The sequence below is a fragment of the Entelurus aequoreus genome, linkage group LG14, assembly GCF_033978785.1.
Source record: "Entelurus aequoreus isolate RoL-2023_Sb linkage group LG14, RoL_Eaeq_v1.1, whole genome shotgun sequence".
Lineage (NCBI taxonomy): Eukaryota > Metazoa > Chordata > Actinopteri > Syngnathiformes > Syngnathidae > Entelurus > Entelurus aequoreus.
In genome coordinates, this window is record NC_084744.1 from 61,249,854 (window position 1) to 61,270,914 (window position 21,061).

General features: G+C 39.8%; 1 protein-coding gene across 1 annotated transcript in view; it reads right to left on the reverse strand.

Moving 5' to 3' along the window:
* The window catches only part of ctnnd2b (catenin (cadherin-associated protein), delta 2b), a 287,545-nt gene that overhangs the window by 104,198 nt on the left and 162,286 nt on the right, over positions 1-21,061 (reverse strand). Inside the window, 4 exon segments of the mRNA XM_062070403.1 lie at positions 7,092-7,389; positions 17,481-17,514; positions 17,516-17,613; positions 20,506-20,741. Of these exon segments, the coding sequence (XP_061926387.1) occupies positions 7,092-7,389; positions 17,481-17,514; positions 17,516-17,613; positions 20,506-20,741 (666 nt within the window).

A 21,061-nucleotide genomic window follows, 5' to 3' on the forward strand; every position in this document is an offset into this window, starting at 1 on the left:
GAGAGAGGAGAACCTTCCAGAACCTTCCACCAATCAGGTCTGTATGGTAGAGTGGCCAGACAGGAAGCCATTTATCTGTAAAAGTTTGCCAAAATGCACCTAAAAAACTCTCAGACCATGAGAAACTAAATTCTCTTGATGGTCCCTTTGTCAGAGCTATGGCATTCCTCTGTGGAGAGAGAAGAACCTTCCAGAACCTTCCACCAATCAGGCCTGCATGGTAGAGTGGCCAGACGGAAGCCATTTCTCCGTAAAAAGTTTGCCAAAATGCACCTGGAAGACTCTCAGACCATGAGAAACTAAATTCTCTTGATGGCCCCTTTGTCAGAGCTATGGCATTCCTCTGTGGAGAGAGGAGAACCTTCCAGAACCTTCCACCAATCAGGTCTGTATGGTAGAGTGGCCAGACAGGAAGCCATTTATCTGTAAAAGTTTGCCAAAATGCACCTAAAAAACTCTCAGACCATGAGAAACTCAATTCTCTTGATGGTCCCTTTGTCAGAGCTATGGCATTCCTCTGTGGAGAGAGAAGAACCTTCCAGAACCTTCCACCAATCAGGCCTGCATGGTAGAGTGGCCAGACGGAAGCCATTTCTCCGTAAAAAGTTTGCCAAAATGCACCTGGAAGACTCTCAGACCATGAGAAACTAAATTCTCTTGATGGTCCCTTTGTCAGAGCTATGGCATTCCTCTGTGGAGAGAGAAGAACCTTCCAGAACCTTCCACCAATCAGGCCTGTATGGTAGAGTGGCCAGACAGGAAACCATTTCTCTGTAACAGTTTGCCAAAATGCAACTGAAAGACTCTCAGACCATCCATCCGTCCATTTTCTACCGCTTGTCCTTTTCGGGGTCACGGGGGGTGCTGAAGCCAATCTCAGTTGCATGAGAAACTAAATTCTCTTGATGGTCACTTTGTTAGAGCTATGGCATTCCTCTGTGGAGAGAGGAGAACCTTCCAGAACCTTCCACCAATCAGGTCTGTATAGTAGAGTGGCCAGACAGAAGCCATTTCTCTGTAAAAATTTTGCCAAAATGCACCTGAAAGACTCTCAGACCATGAGAAACTAAATTCTCTGGTCTGATGAGACAAAGATTGAACTCTTTATCGTCATATTTGGAGGAAACCAGGCACCGCTCATCACCAGGCTAAAACCATCCCTACAATGAAGCATGGTGGTGGCAGCATCATGCCGCGGGGATGGTTTTTAGCACAGGAACTGGGAGACGAGTCAGGACAGGGAAAGATGTAAACCAAGGCTTCCCATCAGACCATGAGAAACTAAATTCTCTGGTCTGATGAGACAAAGATTGAACTATTTGGCGTCATGTTTGGAGGAAACCAGGCACCGCTCATCACTAGGCTAAAACCATCGCCTACAGTGAAGCATGGTGGTGGCAGCATCATGCCGCGGGGATGGTTTTTAGCAAAGTAACTGGGAGACGAGTCAGGACAGGGAAAGATTTAAACCAAGGCTTCCCATCAGACCATGAGAAACTAAATTCTCTGGTCTGATGAGACAAAGATTGAACTCTTTGGCGTCATGCTTGGAAGAAACCAGGCACCGTTCATCACCAGGCTAAAACCATCCCTAAAATGAAGCATGGTGGTGGCAGCATCATGCCGCAGGGATGGTTTTTAGCACAGGAACTGGGAGACGAGTCAGGACAGGGAAAGATTTAAACCAAGGCTTCCCATCAGACCATGAGAAACTAAATTCTCTGGTCTGATGAGACAAAGACTGAACTCTTTGGCGTCATGTTTGGAGGAAACCAGGCACCGTTCATCACCAGGCTAAAACCATCCCTACAATGAAGCATGGTGGTGGCAGCAGCATCATGCCGTGGGGGTGGTTTTTAGCACAGGAACTGGGAGATGAGTCAGGACAGGGAAAGATGAAAACCAAGGCTTCCCATCAGACCATGAGAAACTAAATTCTCTGGTCTGATGAGACAAAGATTAAACTCTTTGGCGTCATGTTTGGAAGAAACCAGGCACCGTTCATCACCAGGCTAAAACCATCCCTACAATGAAGCATGGTGGTGGCAGCATCATGCCGCTGGGATGGTTTTTAGCACAGGAACTGGGAGATGAGTCAGGACAGGGAAAGATGAAAACCAAGGCTTCCCATCAGACCATGAGAAACTAAATTCTCTGGTCTGATGAGACAAAGATTAAACTCTTTGGCGTCATGTTTGGAAGAAACCAGGCACCGCTCATCACCAGGCTAAAACCATCGCCTACAGTGAAGCATGGTGGTGGCAGCCTCATGCCGCAGGGATGGTTTTGGAACTGGAAGACGAGTCATGACAGGGAAAGATTTAAACCTAGGCTTCCCATCAGACCATGAGAAACTAAATTCTCTGGTCTGATGAGACAAAGATTAAACTCTTCGGCGTCATGTTTGGAAGAAACCAGGCACCGTTCATCACCAGGCTAAAACCATCGCCTACAGTGAAGCATGGTGGTGGCGGCATCATGCCGCGGGGATGGTTTTTAGCACAGGAACTGGGAGACGAGTCAGGACAGAGGGAAGGATGAAAACCAAGGCTTCCCATCAGACCATGAGAAACTAAATTCTCTGGTCTGATGAGACAAAGATTGAACTCTTTGGCGTCATGTTTGGAGGAAACCAGGCACCGCTCATCACCAGGCTAAAACCATCGCCTACAGTGAAGCATGGTGGTGGCAGCATCATGCCGCGGGGATGGTTTTTAGCAAAGTAACTGGGAGACGAGTCAGGACAGGGAAAGATGAAAACCAAGGCTTCCCATCAGACCATGAGAAACTAAATTCTCTGGTCTGATGAGACAAAGATTGAACTCTTTGGCGTCATGCTTGGAAGAAACCAGGCACCGTTCATCACCAGGCTAAAACCATCCCTACAATGAAGCATGGTGGTGGCAGCATCATGCCGCAGGGATGGTTTTTAGCACAGGAACTGGGAGACGAGTCAGGACAGGGAAAGATTTAAACCAAGGCTTCCCATCAGACCATGAGAAACTAAATTCTCTGGTCTGATGAGACAAAGATTGAACTCTTTGGCGTCATGTTTGGAGGAAACCAGGCACCGTTCATCACCAGGCTAAAACCATCCCTACAATGAAGCATGGTGGTGGCAGCATCATGCCGTGGGGGTGGTTTTTAGCACAAGAACTGGGAGATGAGTCAGGACAGGGAAAGATGAAAACCAAGGCTTCCCATCAGACCATGAGAAACTAAATTCTCTGGCCTGATGAGACAAAGATTAAACTCTTTGGCGTCATGTTTGGAAGAAACCAGGCACCGTTCATCACCAGGCTAAAACCATCCCTACAATGAAGCATGGTGGTGGCAGCATCATGCCGCTGGGATGGTTTTTAGCACAGGAACTGGGAGACGAGTCAGGACAGGGCAAGATTTAAACCAAGGCTTCCCATCAGACCATGAGAAACTAAATTCTCTGGTCTGATGAGACAAAGATTGAACTCTTTGGCGTCATGCTTGGAAGAAACCAGGCACCGTTCATCACCAGGCTAAAACCATCCCTACAATGAAGCATGGTGGTGGCAGCATCATGCCGCAGGGATGGTTTTTAGCACAGGAACTGGGAGACGAGTCAGGACAGGGAAAGATTTAAACCAAGGCTTCCCATCAGACAATGAGAAACTAAATTCTCTGGTCTGATGAGACAAAGATTGAACTCTTTGGCGTCATGTTTGGAGGAAACCAGGCACCGTTCATCACCAGGCTAAAACCATCCCTACAATGAAGCATGGTGGTGGCAGCAGCATCATGCCGTGGGGGTGGTTTTTAGCACAGGAACTGGGAGATGAGTCAGGACAGGGAAAGATGAAAACCAAGGCTTCCCATCAGACCATGAGAAACTAAATTCTCTGGTCTGATGAGACAAAGATTAAACTCTTTGGCGTCATGTTTGGAAGAAACCAGGCACCGTTCATCACCAGGCTAAAACCATCCCTACAATGAAGCATGGTGGTGGCAGCATCATGCCGCTGGGATGGTTTTTAGCACAGGAACTGGGAGATGAGTCAGGACAGGGAAAGATGAAAACCAAGGCTTCCCATCAGACCATGAGAAACTAAATTCTCTGGTCTGATGAGACAAAGATTAAACTCTTTGGCGTCATGTTTGGAAGAAACCAGGCACCGCTCATCACCAGGCTAAAACCATCGCCTACAGTGAAGCATGGTGGTGGCAGCCTCATGCCGCAGGGATGGTTTTGGAACTGGAAGACGAGTCATGACAGGGAAAGATTTAAACCAAGGCTTCCCATCAGACCATGAGAAACTAAATTCTCTGGTCTGATGAGACAAAGATTAAACTCTTTGGCGTCATGTTTGGAAGAAACCAGGCACCGTTCATCACCAGGCTAAAACCATCGCCTACAGTGAAGCATGGTGGGGATGGCTTTTAGCACAGGAACTGTGAGACGAGTCAGGACAGAGGGAAAGATGAAAACCAAGGCTTCCCATCAGACCATGAGAAACTAAATTCTCTGGTCTGATGAGACAAAGATTGAACTCTTTGGCGTCATCTTTGGAAGAAACCAGGCACCGTTCATCACCAGGCTAAAACCATCGCCTACAGTGAACCACGGTGGTGGCAGCATCATGGTTTTTAGCACAGGAACTTGGATAGATAAAAACCAAGGCTTCCCATCCAACCTGACGGAGCTTGAGAGGTGCTGCAAAAAGGAGTGGGCGAAACTGCCCAAAACACAGGTGTGCCGGGCTTGTGGCATGGTATTCAAAAAGAATTGAGGTGTCTGTAGAATTTTGAGGGGAAAAAATGAATGTATTCCATTCTGGGATTAGGCTGTGACGTAACAAAATGTGGAAAAACTGAAGCGCTGCGGACACTTTCTGGATGCGCTGCATATGCACACAGAGCAGGCGGTGGGGGATGGCACGTAAACAGAGGGTGTCATGGCATGTTATGGTTGCTTTTACTCTAACACTCATGGAAGCATTGTCAATACGACTTAAGTCAGTCATTATCTACCGTGTGGGAAACTGACGGTGGACTACGTCTGGTGAAAACAAGGCATGCGCCACAAATCTACACTGGAGAGAAAGTGGGGGAACTGGAATCTACACAGCCACGGCGCTGCAGCTTAGAGGGTGGAACCAGCACGATGCGGGTGCAATGTGCGGGAGAGCCCGCAACGAGACGGAAAAACACGTCAGAGAGATCCTCTCTTACGTTTCAGCAGAAAAAAAAAAACATGCTGTGGTGAAATCTAGGCTACAAAGACCAGGAAACTTGGTCGGCTTGCTCGCTTCAGGTCTTCGGAAGGAAGCTCACAAACTAAGTGTCATTTACCGAAACCAAACCGTGTGCTCTTTCCTCGTTTACAACCGAGCGACGGCAGCCGCTGTGACCATCACTGACAAAATAACAAAATACTCTACGGGTGTGTGCGGGTGTGTGCGGGTGATTTCCAATCGGGTGTGTGCGGGTGTGTGCGGGTGATTTCCAATGTCAAAGCAAACTGGTAAAAGGACAGTGAAAGATGTGGTGTGACTGTGCGTCACACTGAAGCCCAGATTTAGCATTTGAGGTGCTCCTGATTATTTATTTACTCTAAAGGCAACATCTCACACTCCTAAGAAAAACAGGCTGGATTTACACGGCACAGTTCCAATGGCAAACACCCCCGATTATTTTTCTCTCACTTTGAAAGTGTCATGGCGTGTGTGTACAGACAAAGTAAAATGCACGGAAAAATACCAGCGAGCCAGACCTAATCGAAATGAGACAATTACAGATGATCTAAGTAGCGTATTTTCCGGGCTGTGTGAGCCACACCCGCAAAACTATAGAAAAATATATATTTTGACACGTATTAGTGTCCCCCGCCAGGGTCGCCGAAAAGGGGGGGGGGTAAAGGAGACGGATTCTAGGGGCCCATGATGGAGGGGGGCCCAGAGAGGCCCCTAATGATGATGAAATTATAATACAGGGGGCCCTGTAAAGATTATTTTCATGGGGCCCCTGTCCCCCGCAGATATATACGTTGTGAAATTAGATATTTGTAAATGCTTATTTACATACCATAATTGTTCCCAAACGGTGTCCGTAACACGGCAGTAAAACGGACGATCAAACAAAACAGAAGTCATGGTCATGGACCCACTAGCTGCGGAAGCTAACTCTCCAATCGGCTAAACCGAACGACTCAATTGGAGTGCCATCTCCAAGTTGGGGAGGAGACCCTGCCCCAAGTGGAGGAGTTCAAGTACCTGGGAGTCTTGTTCACGAGTGAGGGAAGAGTGGATGGTGAGATCGACAGGTGGATCGGTGCGGCGTCTTCAGTAATGCGGACGCTGTATCGATCCGTTGTGGTGAAGAAGGAGCTGAGCCGGAAGGCAAAGCTCTCAATTTACCGGTCGATCTACGTTCCCATCCTCACCTATGGTCATGAGCTTTGGGTTATGACCGAAAGGACAAGATCACGGGTACAAGCGGCCGAAATGAGTTTCCTCCACCGGGTGGCGGGTCTCTCCCTTAGAGATAGGGTGAGAAGCTCTGTCATCCGGGAGGAGCTCAAGGTAAAGCCGCTGCTCCTCCACATGGAGAGGAGCCAGATGATGAGGTGAGGTTCGGGCATCTGGTCAGGATGCCACCCGAACGCCTCCCTAGGGAGGTGTTTAGGGCACGTCCGACCGGTAGGAGGCCACGGGGAAGACCCAGGACATGTTGGGAAGACTATGTCTCCCGGCTGGCTCGGGATCCCCCGGGAGGAGCTGGACGAAATGGCTGGGGAGAGGAAAGTCTGGGCTTCCCTGCTTAGGCTGCTGCCCCCGCGACCCGATCTCGGATAAGCGGAAGAAGATGGATGGATGGAAAACCAAAGTAGTTGATGTGATACATGTGAACTGTAATAGTTTCCCCCCTATTTAGTCGTAGAAGGGGTACGTTGGGCTAACATGCCGGACTAGGTGGTAAGTAATCGTAAATCCAGCCTAATATTCTCCTGGGTCTTGATACAGTATTTAGTCAATCTGGACCTCAGTGTGCTGAGTGAGTGAGAGTGGAAAGGGACTAGAACAAAGTGCCTGATCCACAAACAAGTGAAAATACTCCACCTCGGGTCCTTCTGGATGCTGTCCACGGACGGAGACCTCCCCAGGGCCGCCTCGGGAGGGAGGGCCGGGCCCGACTTGCTGTAAGGCGACTCCGTGGACGGGCAGAACTGCAAGGTGCGGTACGGGTTGCTGTAGTCGGGCCCGCCGGCCGTGGCGAAGCTGCCTCTCTGGAAGGTGGAGGCGGCATTCTGGCTCCCCGTTCGCTGCAAGGGGACGGGGTCGACACCGGGGGAGGGCGGGGCTAGAGCGTAGGGACAGAGCAGATAGTTGAGGACCTCTTGGTACAACTGGTTGACCACTGGCGGGTGGGAGGAAGCACCAAAGAAACAACCACACACGGAGGAAGTGGAAGAGAAAGAAGCGGGAAAAACACAAACAAAAACAGACATAAATTAAAGCTGCAAGCAGCATTGGTCAGGTCCGCCTTTTGGCAGGTGCTAGTCCTAGGTGTCCCAATACTTTTGTCCAGTGGTAGTCCTGAGTGAGACCTACATAGAGGTTTTTGTTTCGTGTCTCTACGATATTCGTACTGGGAGTTAGAGGAAGTTGTGTCTGAGTTCACATTGTCATTATAGGGTATTGTGTGTAGAATTTTGAGGACAAAGAAGGTCTAATTGCATTTTCGTTGTCATTTTTGGCACCGGAGCAACTTTAGTGCTGCGGGTCTTTGAAGGCTCGTAAAATCTAAACGGTAGCACGAATCAAAACGCCGTCGTCAACTTTCAATCAGAAGGGTTCAATCTCTCTCCTGTAGCAGTTTGAAGCCGAAACGACAAACGCGCTCAGAGGAGATAACGTTTGATGTTTGGTGACCGGTTGTAACAAAAATGTTGTTTAGAAGGAGGAATAGCAAACTTCCTGTTGATTTTTGGTAAAGGATGTCAATCTATGAAATGTAGGTCTAGGCCAGACCTACATAGAGGTATTTGTTTCATGTCTCTAAGACTTTCCTACCGGAAGTTACAAGCAGTTTTGTCTGAGTTTTTCTCTGAGGAGCAGTTTTTTCTCTGTTTTTTGCAAAAATTATGTAGAGCACAATTTTGAGTTTTGGGGTTCGGTTCGCAATTTCCACCATTCCCGATGTGTGTGAGAATTTTGGTGAGTTTTGAAGTATTTTAAGGGGGTCAAATTAGAGGTCAAATACGTAAAAAGCAGTGTTTTTAGTACATTTTTGTCTAAAATGGGAAATTGCCAACTTCCTGTTGGTTTTTGCCCGAGAATGTGTCATTATGAGTTGTAGGTCTAAAGCAGACCTACATACAGGTTTTTTGTTTCATGTCTCTACGACCTTCCTAGTGGGAGTTACAGGCAGTTTTTTTTTTTTTCTCCTAGGGGGTGCTAGTTTGATTTTTGGGGTTTGGTTTTTGAATAACTTGATCTGGCACACTTTTTGTATGTGTGTAAAAAATTTGGTGAGTTTTGAAGCATGTTAAGGGGGTCAAAGTAGTGCGCAACGGAGCGGAAGAATAATAATACAAATTAAAGCTGCAAGCAGCGTTGGTCGGGTCCGCATTTTGGCAGGTGCTAGTCCTAATTAGATCGCAATTTCCGCCAGTCCTGATGTGTGTAAAAAGTTTGGTGAGTTTTGAAGTATTTTAAGGGGGTCAAATTACAGCGCAAAGAGGCACAAATTAGTGTTTTTATGAAACTTTTGTTTTGAAGGGGTGATTGCCAACTTCCTGTTGATTTTTGCTGAAGGATGTCAGTGTATGAAATGTAGCTCTAAGTCAGACCTACATAGAGGTTTTTGTTTCATGTCTCTACAATATTCGTACTGGGAGTTAGAGGAAGTTGTGTCTGTGTTTTTTTTCCTAGGTGCTGCGGCACAGTGGTTCTTTTCTTTGAAGGCTCGTAAAATCAAAACCGTAGCACTTATTAAAACGCTTTCGTCAACTTTTAATCAGAATAATCAAAACAAAATGTTGTTTTGAAGGAGGGATAGCAAACTTCCTGTTGATTTTTGCTGAAGGATGTCAATCTATGAAATGTAGGTCTAAGTGAGACCTACGTAGAGGTTTTTGTTTCATGTCTCTAAGACGTTCCTACCGGAAGTTACAAGCAGTTTTGTCTGTGTTTTCCTCTGAGAAGCAGTTTTGTCTCTGTTTTATTCAAAAATTGCGCTAGAGCGCATTTTTGAGTTTTAGGGTTCGGTTTTTTATTTAGATCGCAATTTGCACCAGTCCCGATGTGTGTAAAAATTTTGGTGAGTTTTGAAGTATTTTAAGGGGGTCAAATTACAGCTCAAAGAGGCAAAAATGAGTGTTTTTAGTAATTTTTTGTGTTGAAGGGGAAATTGCCAACTTCCTGTTGGTTTTTGCCCGAGGATGTGAAATTATGAATTGTAGGTCTACGTGAGACCTACGTACAGGTTTTCGTTTCATGTCTCTACGACCTTCCTAGTGGGAGTTTACAGGCAGTTTGTTTTTGTTTTTTTCCTAGGGGGCACTAGAGCGCAATTTGGATTTTTGGGGTTTGGTTTTTTTACTACAGTGTGCTGTCACAGTTTTTCTATGTGTGTATAAAATTTGGTGAGTTTTGAAGCATGTTAAGGGGGGCAACGTAAGTGCGCAAATCTGCGGAATAATAATCAACCTTACAATTTCAATAGGTTCCTTATAGGCGGACCCTAATAAAGAATAATAAAACCTTACAATTTCAATAGGGTCCTTTCGTCCCATTGCAAAAGGACTCCCTTTGGGATTCCTTTTGAAAAGGTCCTGTGCGGACCCTAATAAATATGGCAGCGGAGACGCATGAACAGACGGGAGGACTTCACACGCTCAGCAGAGGATTCAGTCTAAATTTGGGTACAAAAAAAAGACTAAAATGACAAAATAATATCAGAAAACACACACATGCTCACAAATGAGAACGGACATGCTGGCAAACTTTCAGGAAACAACAGAAACAATCAGGAAGGTGCTAACTAAATACATCCATCCCATCCATTTTATACCGCTTGTCCCTTTCGGGGGTCAGTGGCGGTGACAAGTGTACGTACACTTGTAAAGAACATCATGTCATGGCTGTCTGGAGTTACCAATCATCCTTATTTTGTTGCGATGTAGTGATTGGAGCACATACTTGTTGCTCACAAAAAAATATTCATGAAGGTTTGCTTCTTTTATGAATTTATTATGTGTCTACTGAAAATGTGAGGGTCAAAAGGCTCCATTTTTGTTTCTTTTGACCACAGAACTTTCCTCCAGAAGGTCTCATCTTTGTCCATTGTGATGTCAGATGAAACAAAAATGGAGTTTTTTTTGGCCACAATACCCAGCAATATGTTTGGAGGAGAAATCCCAGGAACACCACGCCTACCGTCAAGCATGGTGGTGGTAGTATTATGCTCTGGGCCTGTTTTGCTGCCAATGGAACTGCTGCTTTACATGGGACAATAAAAAAGGAGGATTAGCTCCAAATTGGTGCAGTTCAGCTAAATGTGTTGCTTTTCTGACATGGACTTGTTTCTTCAGCATTGTCCACACCTTTAAGTCAGGACTTTGGGAAGGCCATTCTAAAACTTCATGCTAGCCTGATTTAGCCATTCCTTTACCACTTTTGAGGTGTGTTTGGGGTCATTGTCCTGTTGGAACACCCAACTGCGCCCAAGACCCAACCTCCGGGGCTGATGATTTTAGCTTGTCCTGAAGAATTTGGAGGTAATCCTCCTTTTTTCATTGTCCCATTTAAAGCAGCAGTTCCATTGGCAGCAAAACAGGCCTAGAGCATAATACTACCACCACCATGCTTGACGGTAGGCATGGTGTTCCTGGGATTTCTCCTCCAAACATATTGCTGGGTATTGTGGCCAAACAGCTCCATTTTTGTTTCATCTGACCACAGAACTTTCCTCCAGAAGGTCTTATCTTTGTCCATGTGATGTCACATTTTCAGTAGAGCCATAATAAATTCATAAAAGAAGCAAACTCCATGAATGTTTTTTGTGAGCAACAAGTATGTGCTCAATCACTACATCACAAATAAAGTTAGTTTTTTTACAAGTAGCATTATCAACTGGAGGACGAGGAAATAGCTAAACATGCTTCACTACACACCGTAGGAGGATACAATAGCTCACTGCTAACAGTTTTTTAATAGCGCTAATGAATGTAAACAAATGGGTGTATCGATACAAATATTGACTGTAACGATGCCAAGTACAATATAGTCGACACTACTATGATTACATTGACATTTTTAGTATCTCAAAATCTTTTGTTATCTTTGTATTGTTTATAAACCCATGAAATATGTCCGTGGATCGTATCTATGATCCTGTAACTACTTGGTATCGCATCGATACCTAAATTTGTAGGTATCGTCCAAAACTAATGTCAAGTATGAAAGAAGAGGAAGAATAAGTGATTATTACATTTGAACAGAAGTGTAGATAGAACATGTTCAAACAGAAAATAAGCAGATATTAACAGCAAATGAACAAGTGGATTAATAATAAATTTTTTACAGTTTGTCCCTCATAATGTGTACAAAATAATAGGTGTATAAATGACACAATATGTTAATTAGGAGTCTTTGTTTGTTTACTTACTACTAAAAGACAAGTTCACTATTTTATTGAAGGACTAAATGACAATAATAAACATATGTTTCATGTACACTAACATTTTTTTATTACAGTAAAGACAATAATGACATTTTTTTGTGGTCCCACTTATTGGAAAAGCATTGGTATCGGGACAACCGTTACTACAGATATATATATTATATAATATATATATATATATATATATATATATATATTATATATATATATATATATATATATATATATATATATATATATATATGTCTTAATTAGATTATCCCAAAAATAGTGCTCGATACCGTGGTAGAGCGTAATATGTATGTGTGGGAAAAAATCACAAGACTATTTCATCTCTACAGGCCTGTTTCATGAGGGGTTTCCTCAATCCTCAGGAGATTTTTTCCTCCTTAGGATTGAGGAAACCCCTCATGAAACAGGCCTGTAGAGATGAAATAGTCTTGTGATTTTTTTCCCACACATACATATATATATATATATATATATATATTATATATATATTATATATATATATATATATATATATATATATATATATATATATATATATACACACAATATTGGCAAAAGTATTTTGCCTTGACTCACATATGAAGTTGAAGTGCCATCCATTCCTAACCCATAGGCTTCAATATGACCTTTTGCAGCTACTACAGCTTCACTCTTCTGTGAAGGCTGTCCACAAGGCTGCGGAGCATGTTTATAGCAATTTTCCACCATTCTTCCAAAGGGCGAATTGGTGAGGTCACACACGAGAAGGCCTGGCTGTCAGTCTCCGTTCTAATTGATCCCCAAAAGGTGTTCTACCGGGGTTCAGGTCAGGACTCTGTGCAGGCCAGTCAAGTTCATCCACGCCAGACTCTGTCATCCATGTCTTTATGGACCTGGCTTTCTTTGTTTACTTACTACTAAAAGACAAGTTGTCGAGTACGTTCACTATTTTATTTAAGGACTAAATTCTTATTTAATTGCAATAGGAAAAACATATTTTCTTTTTTTAAAATAAAAGCCAATAATATTTTTTTGTGGTCCCTAAAAGTATCAAAGTACAAACTATGGAGACAAAGTGAGACTACAGACAAATAAACAATGTTTATTTGTCTGTAGTTTGAATGAGTCCACCTGTTTATGTTGTATTAATTGCATGGAACCAATTATTGACCAACACATTTCCAAGGCATGCTTGATGAGCTGCCATTTGGAAGCCAAAGAAGAAGCATTAATTGAGATGAATTATCAGCCTTAAAACTAATTATCCCGCAGACTGCGAGCGAAGGACAAATTGACACGGAGACCCCAATTAGACGAGGCCCACGCTCTGACGGAACGTGAACACTTCCTCCCTGCGGCGACAAGCACGTACTTTCACTTTCACTTTCATCCGCCGCTTTGTTCACGACGTCACACGGCTCAAATTTAGACACGGTGGGTGCTATTTATAGTCAGCCCTGGGCTATTTTAGGTTGGTTTTTTAACGTGTCCCTAGAAATGTGGAAGCCAATAATAGTCTGTTATTAAGTCTTGTACAGTTTTTAAATAGTAATATATATGTTTAGAGCCAATAATAGTCGGTTATTAAGTCGTGTACAGTTTTATAATAGTAAAATATATGTTTAAAGCCAATAATAGTCTGTTATTAAGTCTTGTACAGTTTTAAATAGTAATATATATGTTTAAAGCCAATAATAGTCTGTTATTAAGTCTTGTACAGTTTTAAATAGTAATATATATGTTTAAAGCCAATAATAGTCTGTTATTAAGTCTTGTACAGTTTTAAATAGTAAAATATATGTTTAAAGCCAATAATAGTCTGTTATAAAGTCTTGTACAGTTTTAAATAGTAATATATATGTTTAAAGCCAATAATAGTCTGTTATTAAGTCTTGTACAGTTTTAAATAGTAATATATATGTTTAAAGCCAATAATAGTCTGTTATAAAGTCTTGTACAGTTTTTAAATAGTAATATATATGTTTAAAGCCAATAATAGTCTGTTTATAAAGTCTTGTACAGTTTTAAATAGTAATATATATATTTAAAGCCAATAATAGTCTGTTATAAAGTCTTGTACAGTTTTAAATAGTAATATATATGTTTAAAGCCAATAATAGTCTGTTATTAAGTATTGTACAGTTTTAAATAGTAATATATATGTTTAAAGCCAATAATAGTCTGTTATAAAGTCTTGTACAGTTTTAAATAGTAATATATATGTTTAAAGCCAATAATAGTCTGTTATTAAGTCTTGTACAGTTTTAAATAGTAATATATATGTTTAAAGCCAATAATAGTCTGTTATAAAGTCTTGTACAGTTTTAAATAGTAATATAAATGTTTAAAGCCAATAATAGTCTGTTATTAAGTCTTGTACAGTTTTAAATAGTAATATATATGTTTAAAAGCCAATAATAGTCTGTTATAAAGTCTTGTACAGTTTTAAATAGTAATATATATGTTTAAAGCCAATAATAGTCTGTTATTAAGTCTTGTACAGTTTTAAATAGTAATATATATGTTTAAAGCCAATAATAGTCTGTTATTAAGTCTTGTACAGTTTTAAATAGTAATATATATGTTTAAAGCCAATAATAGTCTGTTATTAAGTCTTGTACAGTTTTAAATAGTAATATATATGTTTAAAGCCCAATAATAGTCTGTTATTAAGTCTTGTACAGTTTTAAATAGTAATATATATGTTTAAAGCCAATAATAGTCTGTTATTAAGTCTTGTACAGTTTTAAATAGTAATATAAATGTTTAAAGCCAATAATAGTCTGTTATTAAGTCTTGTACAGTTTTAAATAGTAATATATATGTTTAAAGCCAATAATAGTCTGTTATAAAGTCTTGTACAGTTTTAAATAGTAATATATATGTTTAAAGCCAATAATAGTCTGTTATAAAGTCTTGTACAGTTTTAAATAGTAATATATATGTTTAAAGCCAATAATAGTCTGTTATTAAGTCTTGTACAGTTTTAAATAGTAATATATATGTTTAAAGCCAATAATAGTCTGTTATAAGTCTTGTACAGTTTTAAATAGTAATATATATGTTTAAAGCCAATAATAGTCTGTTATAAAGTCTTGTACAGTTTTAAATAGTAATATATATGTTTAAAGCCAATAATAGTCTGTTATTAAGTCTTGTACAGTTTTAAATAGTAATATATATGTTTAAAGCCAATAATAGTCTGTTATTAAGTCTTGTACAGTTTTAAATAGTAATATATATGTTTAAAGCCAATAATAGTCTGTTATTAAGTCTTGTACAGTTTTAAATAGTAATAATATATGTTTAAAGCCAATAATAGTCTGTTATTAAGTCTTGTACAGTTTTAAATAGTAATATAAATGTTTAAAGCAATAATAGTCTGTTATTAAGTCTTGTACAGTTTTAAATAGTAAATATATGTTTAAAGCCAATAATAGTCTGTTATAAAGTCTTGTACAGTTTTAAATAGTAATATATATGTTTAAAGCCAATAATAGTCTGTTATAAAGTCTTGTACAGTTTTAAATAGTAATATATATGTTTAAAGCCAATAATAGTCTGTTATTAAGTCTTGTACAGTTTTAAATAGTAATATATATGTTTAAAGCCAATAATAGTCTGTTATAAAGTCTTGTACAGTTTTAAATAGTAATATATATGTTTAAAGCCAATAATAGTCTGTTATAAAGTCTTGTACAGTTTTAAATAGTAATATATATGTTTAAAGCCAATAATAGTCTGTTATTAAGTCTTGTACAGTTTTAAATAGTAATATATATGTTTAAAGCCAATAATAGTCTGTTATTAAGTCTTGTACAGTTTTAAATAGTAATATATATGTTTAAAGCCAATAATAGTCTGTTATTAAGTCTTGTACAGTTTTAAATAGTAATATATATGTTTAAAGCCAATAATAGTCTGTTATAAGTCTTGTACAGTTTTTAAATAGTAATATAAATGTTTAAAGCCAATAATAGTCTGTTATTAAGTCTTGTACAGTTTTAATAGTAATATATATGTTTAAAGCCAATAATAGTCTGTTATAAAGTCTTGTACAGTTTTAAATAGTAATATATATGTTTAAAGCCAATAATAGTCTGTTATTAAGTCTTGTACAGTTTTAAATAGTAATATATATGTTTAAAGCCAATAATAGTCTGTTATTAAGTCTTGTACAGTTTTAAATAGTAATATATATGTTTAAAGCCAATAATAGTCTGTTATTAAGTCTTGTACAGTTTTAAATAGTAATATATATGTTTAAAGCCAATAATAGTCTGTTATAAAGTCTTGTACAGTTTTAAATAGTAATATATATGTTTAAAAGCCAATAATAGTCTGTTATTAAGTCTTGTACAGTTTTAAATAGTAATATATATGTTTAAAGCCAATAATAGTCTGTTATTAAGTCTTGTACAGTTTTAAATAGTAATATATATGTTTAAAGCCAATAATAGTCTGTTATTAAGTCTTGTACAGTTTTAAATAGTAATATATATGTTTAAAGCCAATAATAGTCTGTTATAAAGTCTTGTACAGTTTTAAATAGTAATATAAATGTTTAAAGCCAATAATAGTCTGTTATTAAGTCTTGTACAGTTTTTAAATAGTAATATATATGTTTTAAAGCCAATAATAGTCTGTTATAAAGTCTTGTACAGTTTTAAATAGTAATATATATGTTAAAAGCCAATAATAGTCTGTTATTAAGTCTTGTACAGTTTTAAATAGTAATATATATGTTTAAAGCCAATAATAGTCTGTTATTAAGTCTTGTACAGTTTTAAATAGTAATATATATGTTTAAAGCCAATAATAGTCTGTTATTAAGTCTTGTACAGTTTTAAATAGTAATATATATGTTTAAAGCCATAATAGTCTGTTATTAAGTCTTGTACAGTTTTAAATAGTAATATATATGTTTAAAGCCAATAATAGTCTGTTATTAAGTCTTGTACAGTTTTAAATAGTAATATAAATGTTTAAAGCCAATAATAGTCTGTTATTAAGTCTTGTACAGTTTTTAAATAGTAATATATATGTTTAAAGCCAATAATAGTCTGTTATAAAGTCTTGTACAGTTTTAAATAGTAATATATATGTTTAAAGCCAATAATAGTCTGTTATAAAGTCTTGTACAGTTTTAAATAGTAATATATATGTTTAAAGCCAATAATAGTCTGTTATTAAGTCTTGTAACAGTTTTTAAATAGTAATATATATGTTTAAAGCCAATAATAGTCTGTTATAAAGTCTTGTACAGTTTTAAATAGTAATATATATGTTTAAAGCCAATAATAGTCTGTTATAAAGTCTTGTACAGTTTTAAATAGTAATATATATGTTTAAGCCAATAATAGTCTGTTATTAAGTCTTGTACAGTTTTAAATAGTAATATATATGTTTAAAGCCAATATAGTCTGTTATTAAGTCTTGTACAGTTTTAAATAGTAATATATATGTTTAAAGCCAATAATAGTCTGTTATTAAGTCTTGTACAGTTTTAAATAGTAATATATATGTTTAAAGCCAATAATAGTCTGTTATAAAGTCTTGTACAGTTTTAAATAGTAATATATATGTTTAACGCCAATAATGTGGATGAAGTTGACTGGCCTGCACAGAGTCCTGACCTGAACCCCATAGAACAGCTTTGGGGATGAATTAGACCGGAGACTGAGAGCCAGACCTTCTCGTGTGTGACCTCACCAATGCGCTTTTTGGAAGAATGGTGGAAACTGGAACTTGCATTCAGTTCTCTAGCGTCTCCCAAAGTTCTCACCACCGGCTTAGGAACTTTGTGTGAGGTTTCACTGACTGTGGCTCACCTTGTCCCCGCAGGTTGGGCTTGGTGTAGACCCGGGTCCTCGTAGATGGGGTCGATGTGGTGCTCAGGAGACTGCAGAGGTCGCAGCTCGGAGCCAAGGTGACTGTGCTGGCTGCTGTACGAGCCCCTGGAGCCTGGGGGACACAGACCACATAGACTTTAGACCACTTGAAGTCCAGGTACACATTGACAATATTAGCATGCTAGCTCGTTCATAGACCTTTAGACCACTTGAAGTCCAGGTACACATTGACTCTATGAGAGGGTGTGCAACATGTCTCACATTAGCATGCTAGCTCATTCATAGACCTTAGACCACTTGAAGTCAAGGTACACATTGACTCTATGAGAGGGTGTGCAACATGTCTCACATTAGCATGCTAGCTCATTCATAGACCTTAGACCACTTGAAGTCAAGGTACACATTGACTCTATGAGAGGGTGTGCAACATGTCTAATATTAGCATCCTAGCTCGTTCATAAACCTTAGACCACTTGAAGTCCAGGTACACATTGACTCTATGAGAGGGTGGGCAACATGTCTCACATTAGCATGCTAGCTCGTTCATAGACCTTAGACCACTTGAAGTCCAGGTACACATTGACTCTATGAGAGGGTGGGCAACATGTCTCACATTAGCATGCTAGCTCGTTCATAGACCTTAGACCAGGGGTCGGCAAACCCAAAATGTTGAAAGAGCCATATTGGACCAAAAATACAAAAACAAATCGGTCTGGAGCCGCAACAAATTAAAAGCCATATTTCATGTGTCATGAGATATACATTGAATTAAGAGGACTTAAAGGAAACTAAATGAGCTCAAATATAGCTACAAATTAGGCATAATGATGCAATATGTACATATCGCTAGCCTAAATAGCATGTTAGCATCGATTAGCTTGCAGTCATGCAGTGACCAAATATGTCTGATTAGCACTCCACACAAGTCAATAACATCAACAAAACTCACCTTTGTGTATTCACGCACAACGTTAAAAGTTGGGTGGACAAAATGAGACAGAAAAAGAAGTGGCATAAAACACGTCCTAGAAAGTCGGAGAAAGTTATACATGGAAACAAACAATACGGTGAGTTCAAGGACCGCCAAAATTAGTAGGACAAAACGGTGCTCGCCAAATACTCGAATCAGTGAAGCATGTTTAATATAAACAGAGTGATTTATAACAATTAGGGAGGTTTGTGTCATGTTTGTCCTCCTACAGAAACCATACTAAAACAAAAAAATATATTTTTTTTTCCCCTCATCTTTTTCCATTCTTCATACATTTTTGAAAAATCTCCAGAGAGCCACTAGGGCGGCGCTAAAGAGCCTCATGCGGCTCTAGAGCCGCGGGTTGCCGACCCCCGCCTTAGACCACTTGAAGTCCAGGTACACATTGACTCTATGAGAGGGTGTGCAACATGTCTAATATTAGCATGCTAGCTCGTTCATAGACCTTAGACCACTTGAAGTCAAGGTACACATTGACTCTATGAGAGGGTGTGCAACATGTCTCACATTAGCATGCTAGCTCGTTCATAGACCTTAGACCACTTGAAGTCCAGGTACACATTGACTCTATGAGAGGGTGTGCAACATGTCTAATATTAGCATGCTAGCTCGTTCATAGACCTTAGACCACTTGAAGTCAAGGTACACATTGACTCTATGAGAGGGTGTGCAACATGTCTCACATTAGCATGCTAGCTCGTTCATAGACCTTAGACCACTTGAAGTCCAGGTACACATTGACTCTATGAGATGGTGTGCAACATGTCTCACATTAGCATGCTAGCTCGTTCATAGACCTTAGACCACTTGAAGTCAAGGTACACATTGACTCTATGAGAGGGTGTGCAACATGTCTAATATTAGCATGCTAGCTCGTTCATAGACCTTAGACCACTTGAAGTCAAGGTACACATTGACTCTATGAGAGGGTGGGCAACATGTCTCATATTAGCATGCTAGCTCGTTCATAAACCTTAGACCACTTGAAGTCCAGGTACACATTGACTCTATGAGAGGGTGTGCAACATGTCTCACAATAGCATGCTAGCTCATTCATAGACCTTAGACCACTTGAAGTCCAGGTACACATTGACTCTATGAGAGGGTGTGCAACATGTCTCATATTAGCATGCTAGTTCTTTTGCTAATTTGGCAGGTATACGCCTCAGCGTCAAATATTTTGTTATTATACCTGTTAGCATGCTAACTTAAGTGTGCTAGCTTTTTTTTTCAGCTAATTTTTTAAGTATACACCTCAGTCATATTTTGGTACTTGATGCATGCTAGCATTAAACAGCTAACATTTGTATTTAATTCACATACACACCTCAGAGTAATATGTTTTTGTACTTTACACATGTTACAGTTAGCATGCTAACGTTAGCATACTGGATTTGTTTAGCTAATTGAACATGTACACACCTCTTTTGTCATTTGGTGTTTGACTAAAGCTAACTGTAAGCATGCTATTGTTAGCATGGTACTGTTAGCATGCTAACTATTTTGCTAATTTGGCAGGTATACACCTCAGCCTCACATACTTTGTTATTATACCTGTTAACATGCTAACTTAAGTGTGCTAGTTTTTTTTTCAGCTAATTTTTGAAGTTTACACCTCAGTCATATTTTGGTACTTGATGCATGCTAACATTGAATAGCTAACTTTTTTTTTTTAAATTCACATACACACCTCAGAGTAATATGTTTTTGTACTTTACACATGTTACAGTTAGCATTCTAACATTAGCATACTGGATTTGTTTAGCTAATTGAACATGTACACACCTCTTTGTCATTTGGTGTTTGACTAAAGCTAACTGTAAGCATGCTATTGTTAGCATAGTACTGTTAGCATGCTAGCTATTTTGCTAATTTGGCAGGTATGCACCTCAGCCTCAAATACTTTGTTATTATACCTGTTAGCATGCAAAATGTGAACTCAAACCCCACTCACAAATAACATATAGGCGAGGTGGAAAAAAGGTAAGAATAAAGCGCCTTCTTGACCTCTACCTGCCAGGCTCCCGGGCCGCTTGAGGGTGGCGTTGGCGTAGAGCTCGTGGGATATCTTGTAGGTCTCTCCCCCGATGTGGTGCAGCATGCGCTTGGTGGGCGACAGGGTGGCGTAGCTGCCCACCACCGAGCTCAGCTGGTGGATGGGGGAGGAGGTGAGGTTGCCCCCCGTCGAGGCGGCCACCGACAACGGGGAGGCGGGGCCGCCGGCGACCATGTTGATGGGCGACGAGGTGCTGCAAGGAAGGTAAGTTCACATTCAGTTCTCATCATCAGATCAGGATGTGGGTACGATAAATATAAAAATAATTTTATATGCGTACTCGACTACGTGCACATTCCCGCTCTAGCTTTATTTCTGCACTTTGGTTTCGCGCGTGGCGATCACTCCAGCAGCACTGAGAGTGGACTCCGCCAAACTATTTTAGAGTAATGTTGCAATCCCCTATGCCAAATCGACTAAAAAAAAACCGCTTTGCCGTAAGTTACGTAAGGATTCACTTTGCCAAATACTTCATGTTAGTCCTGCAAATGAGATACGAAAAAGAGATATAAA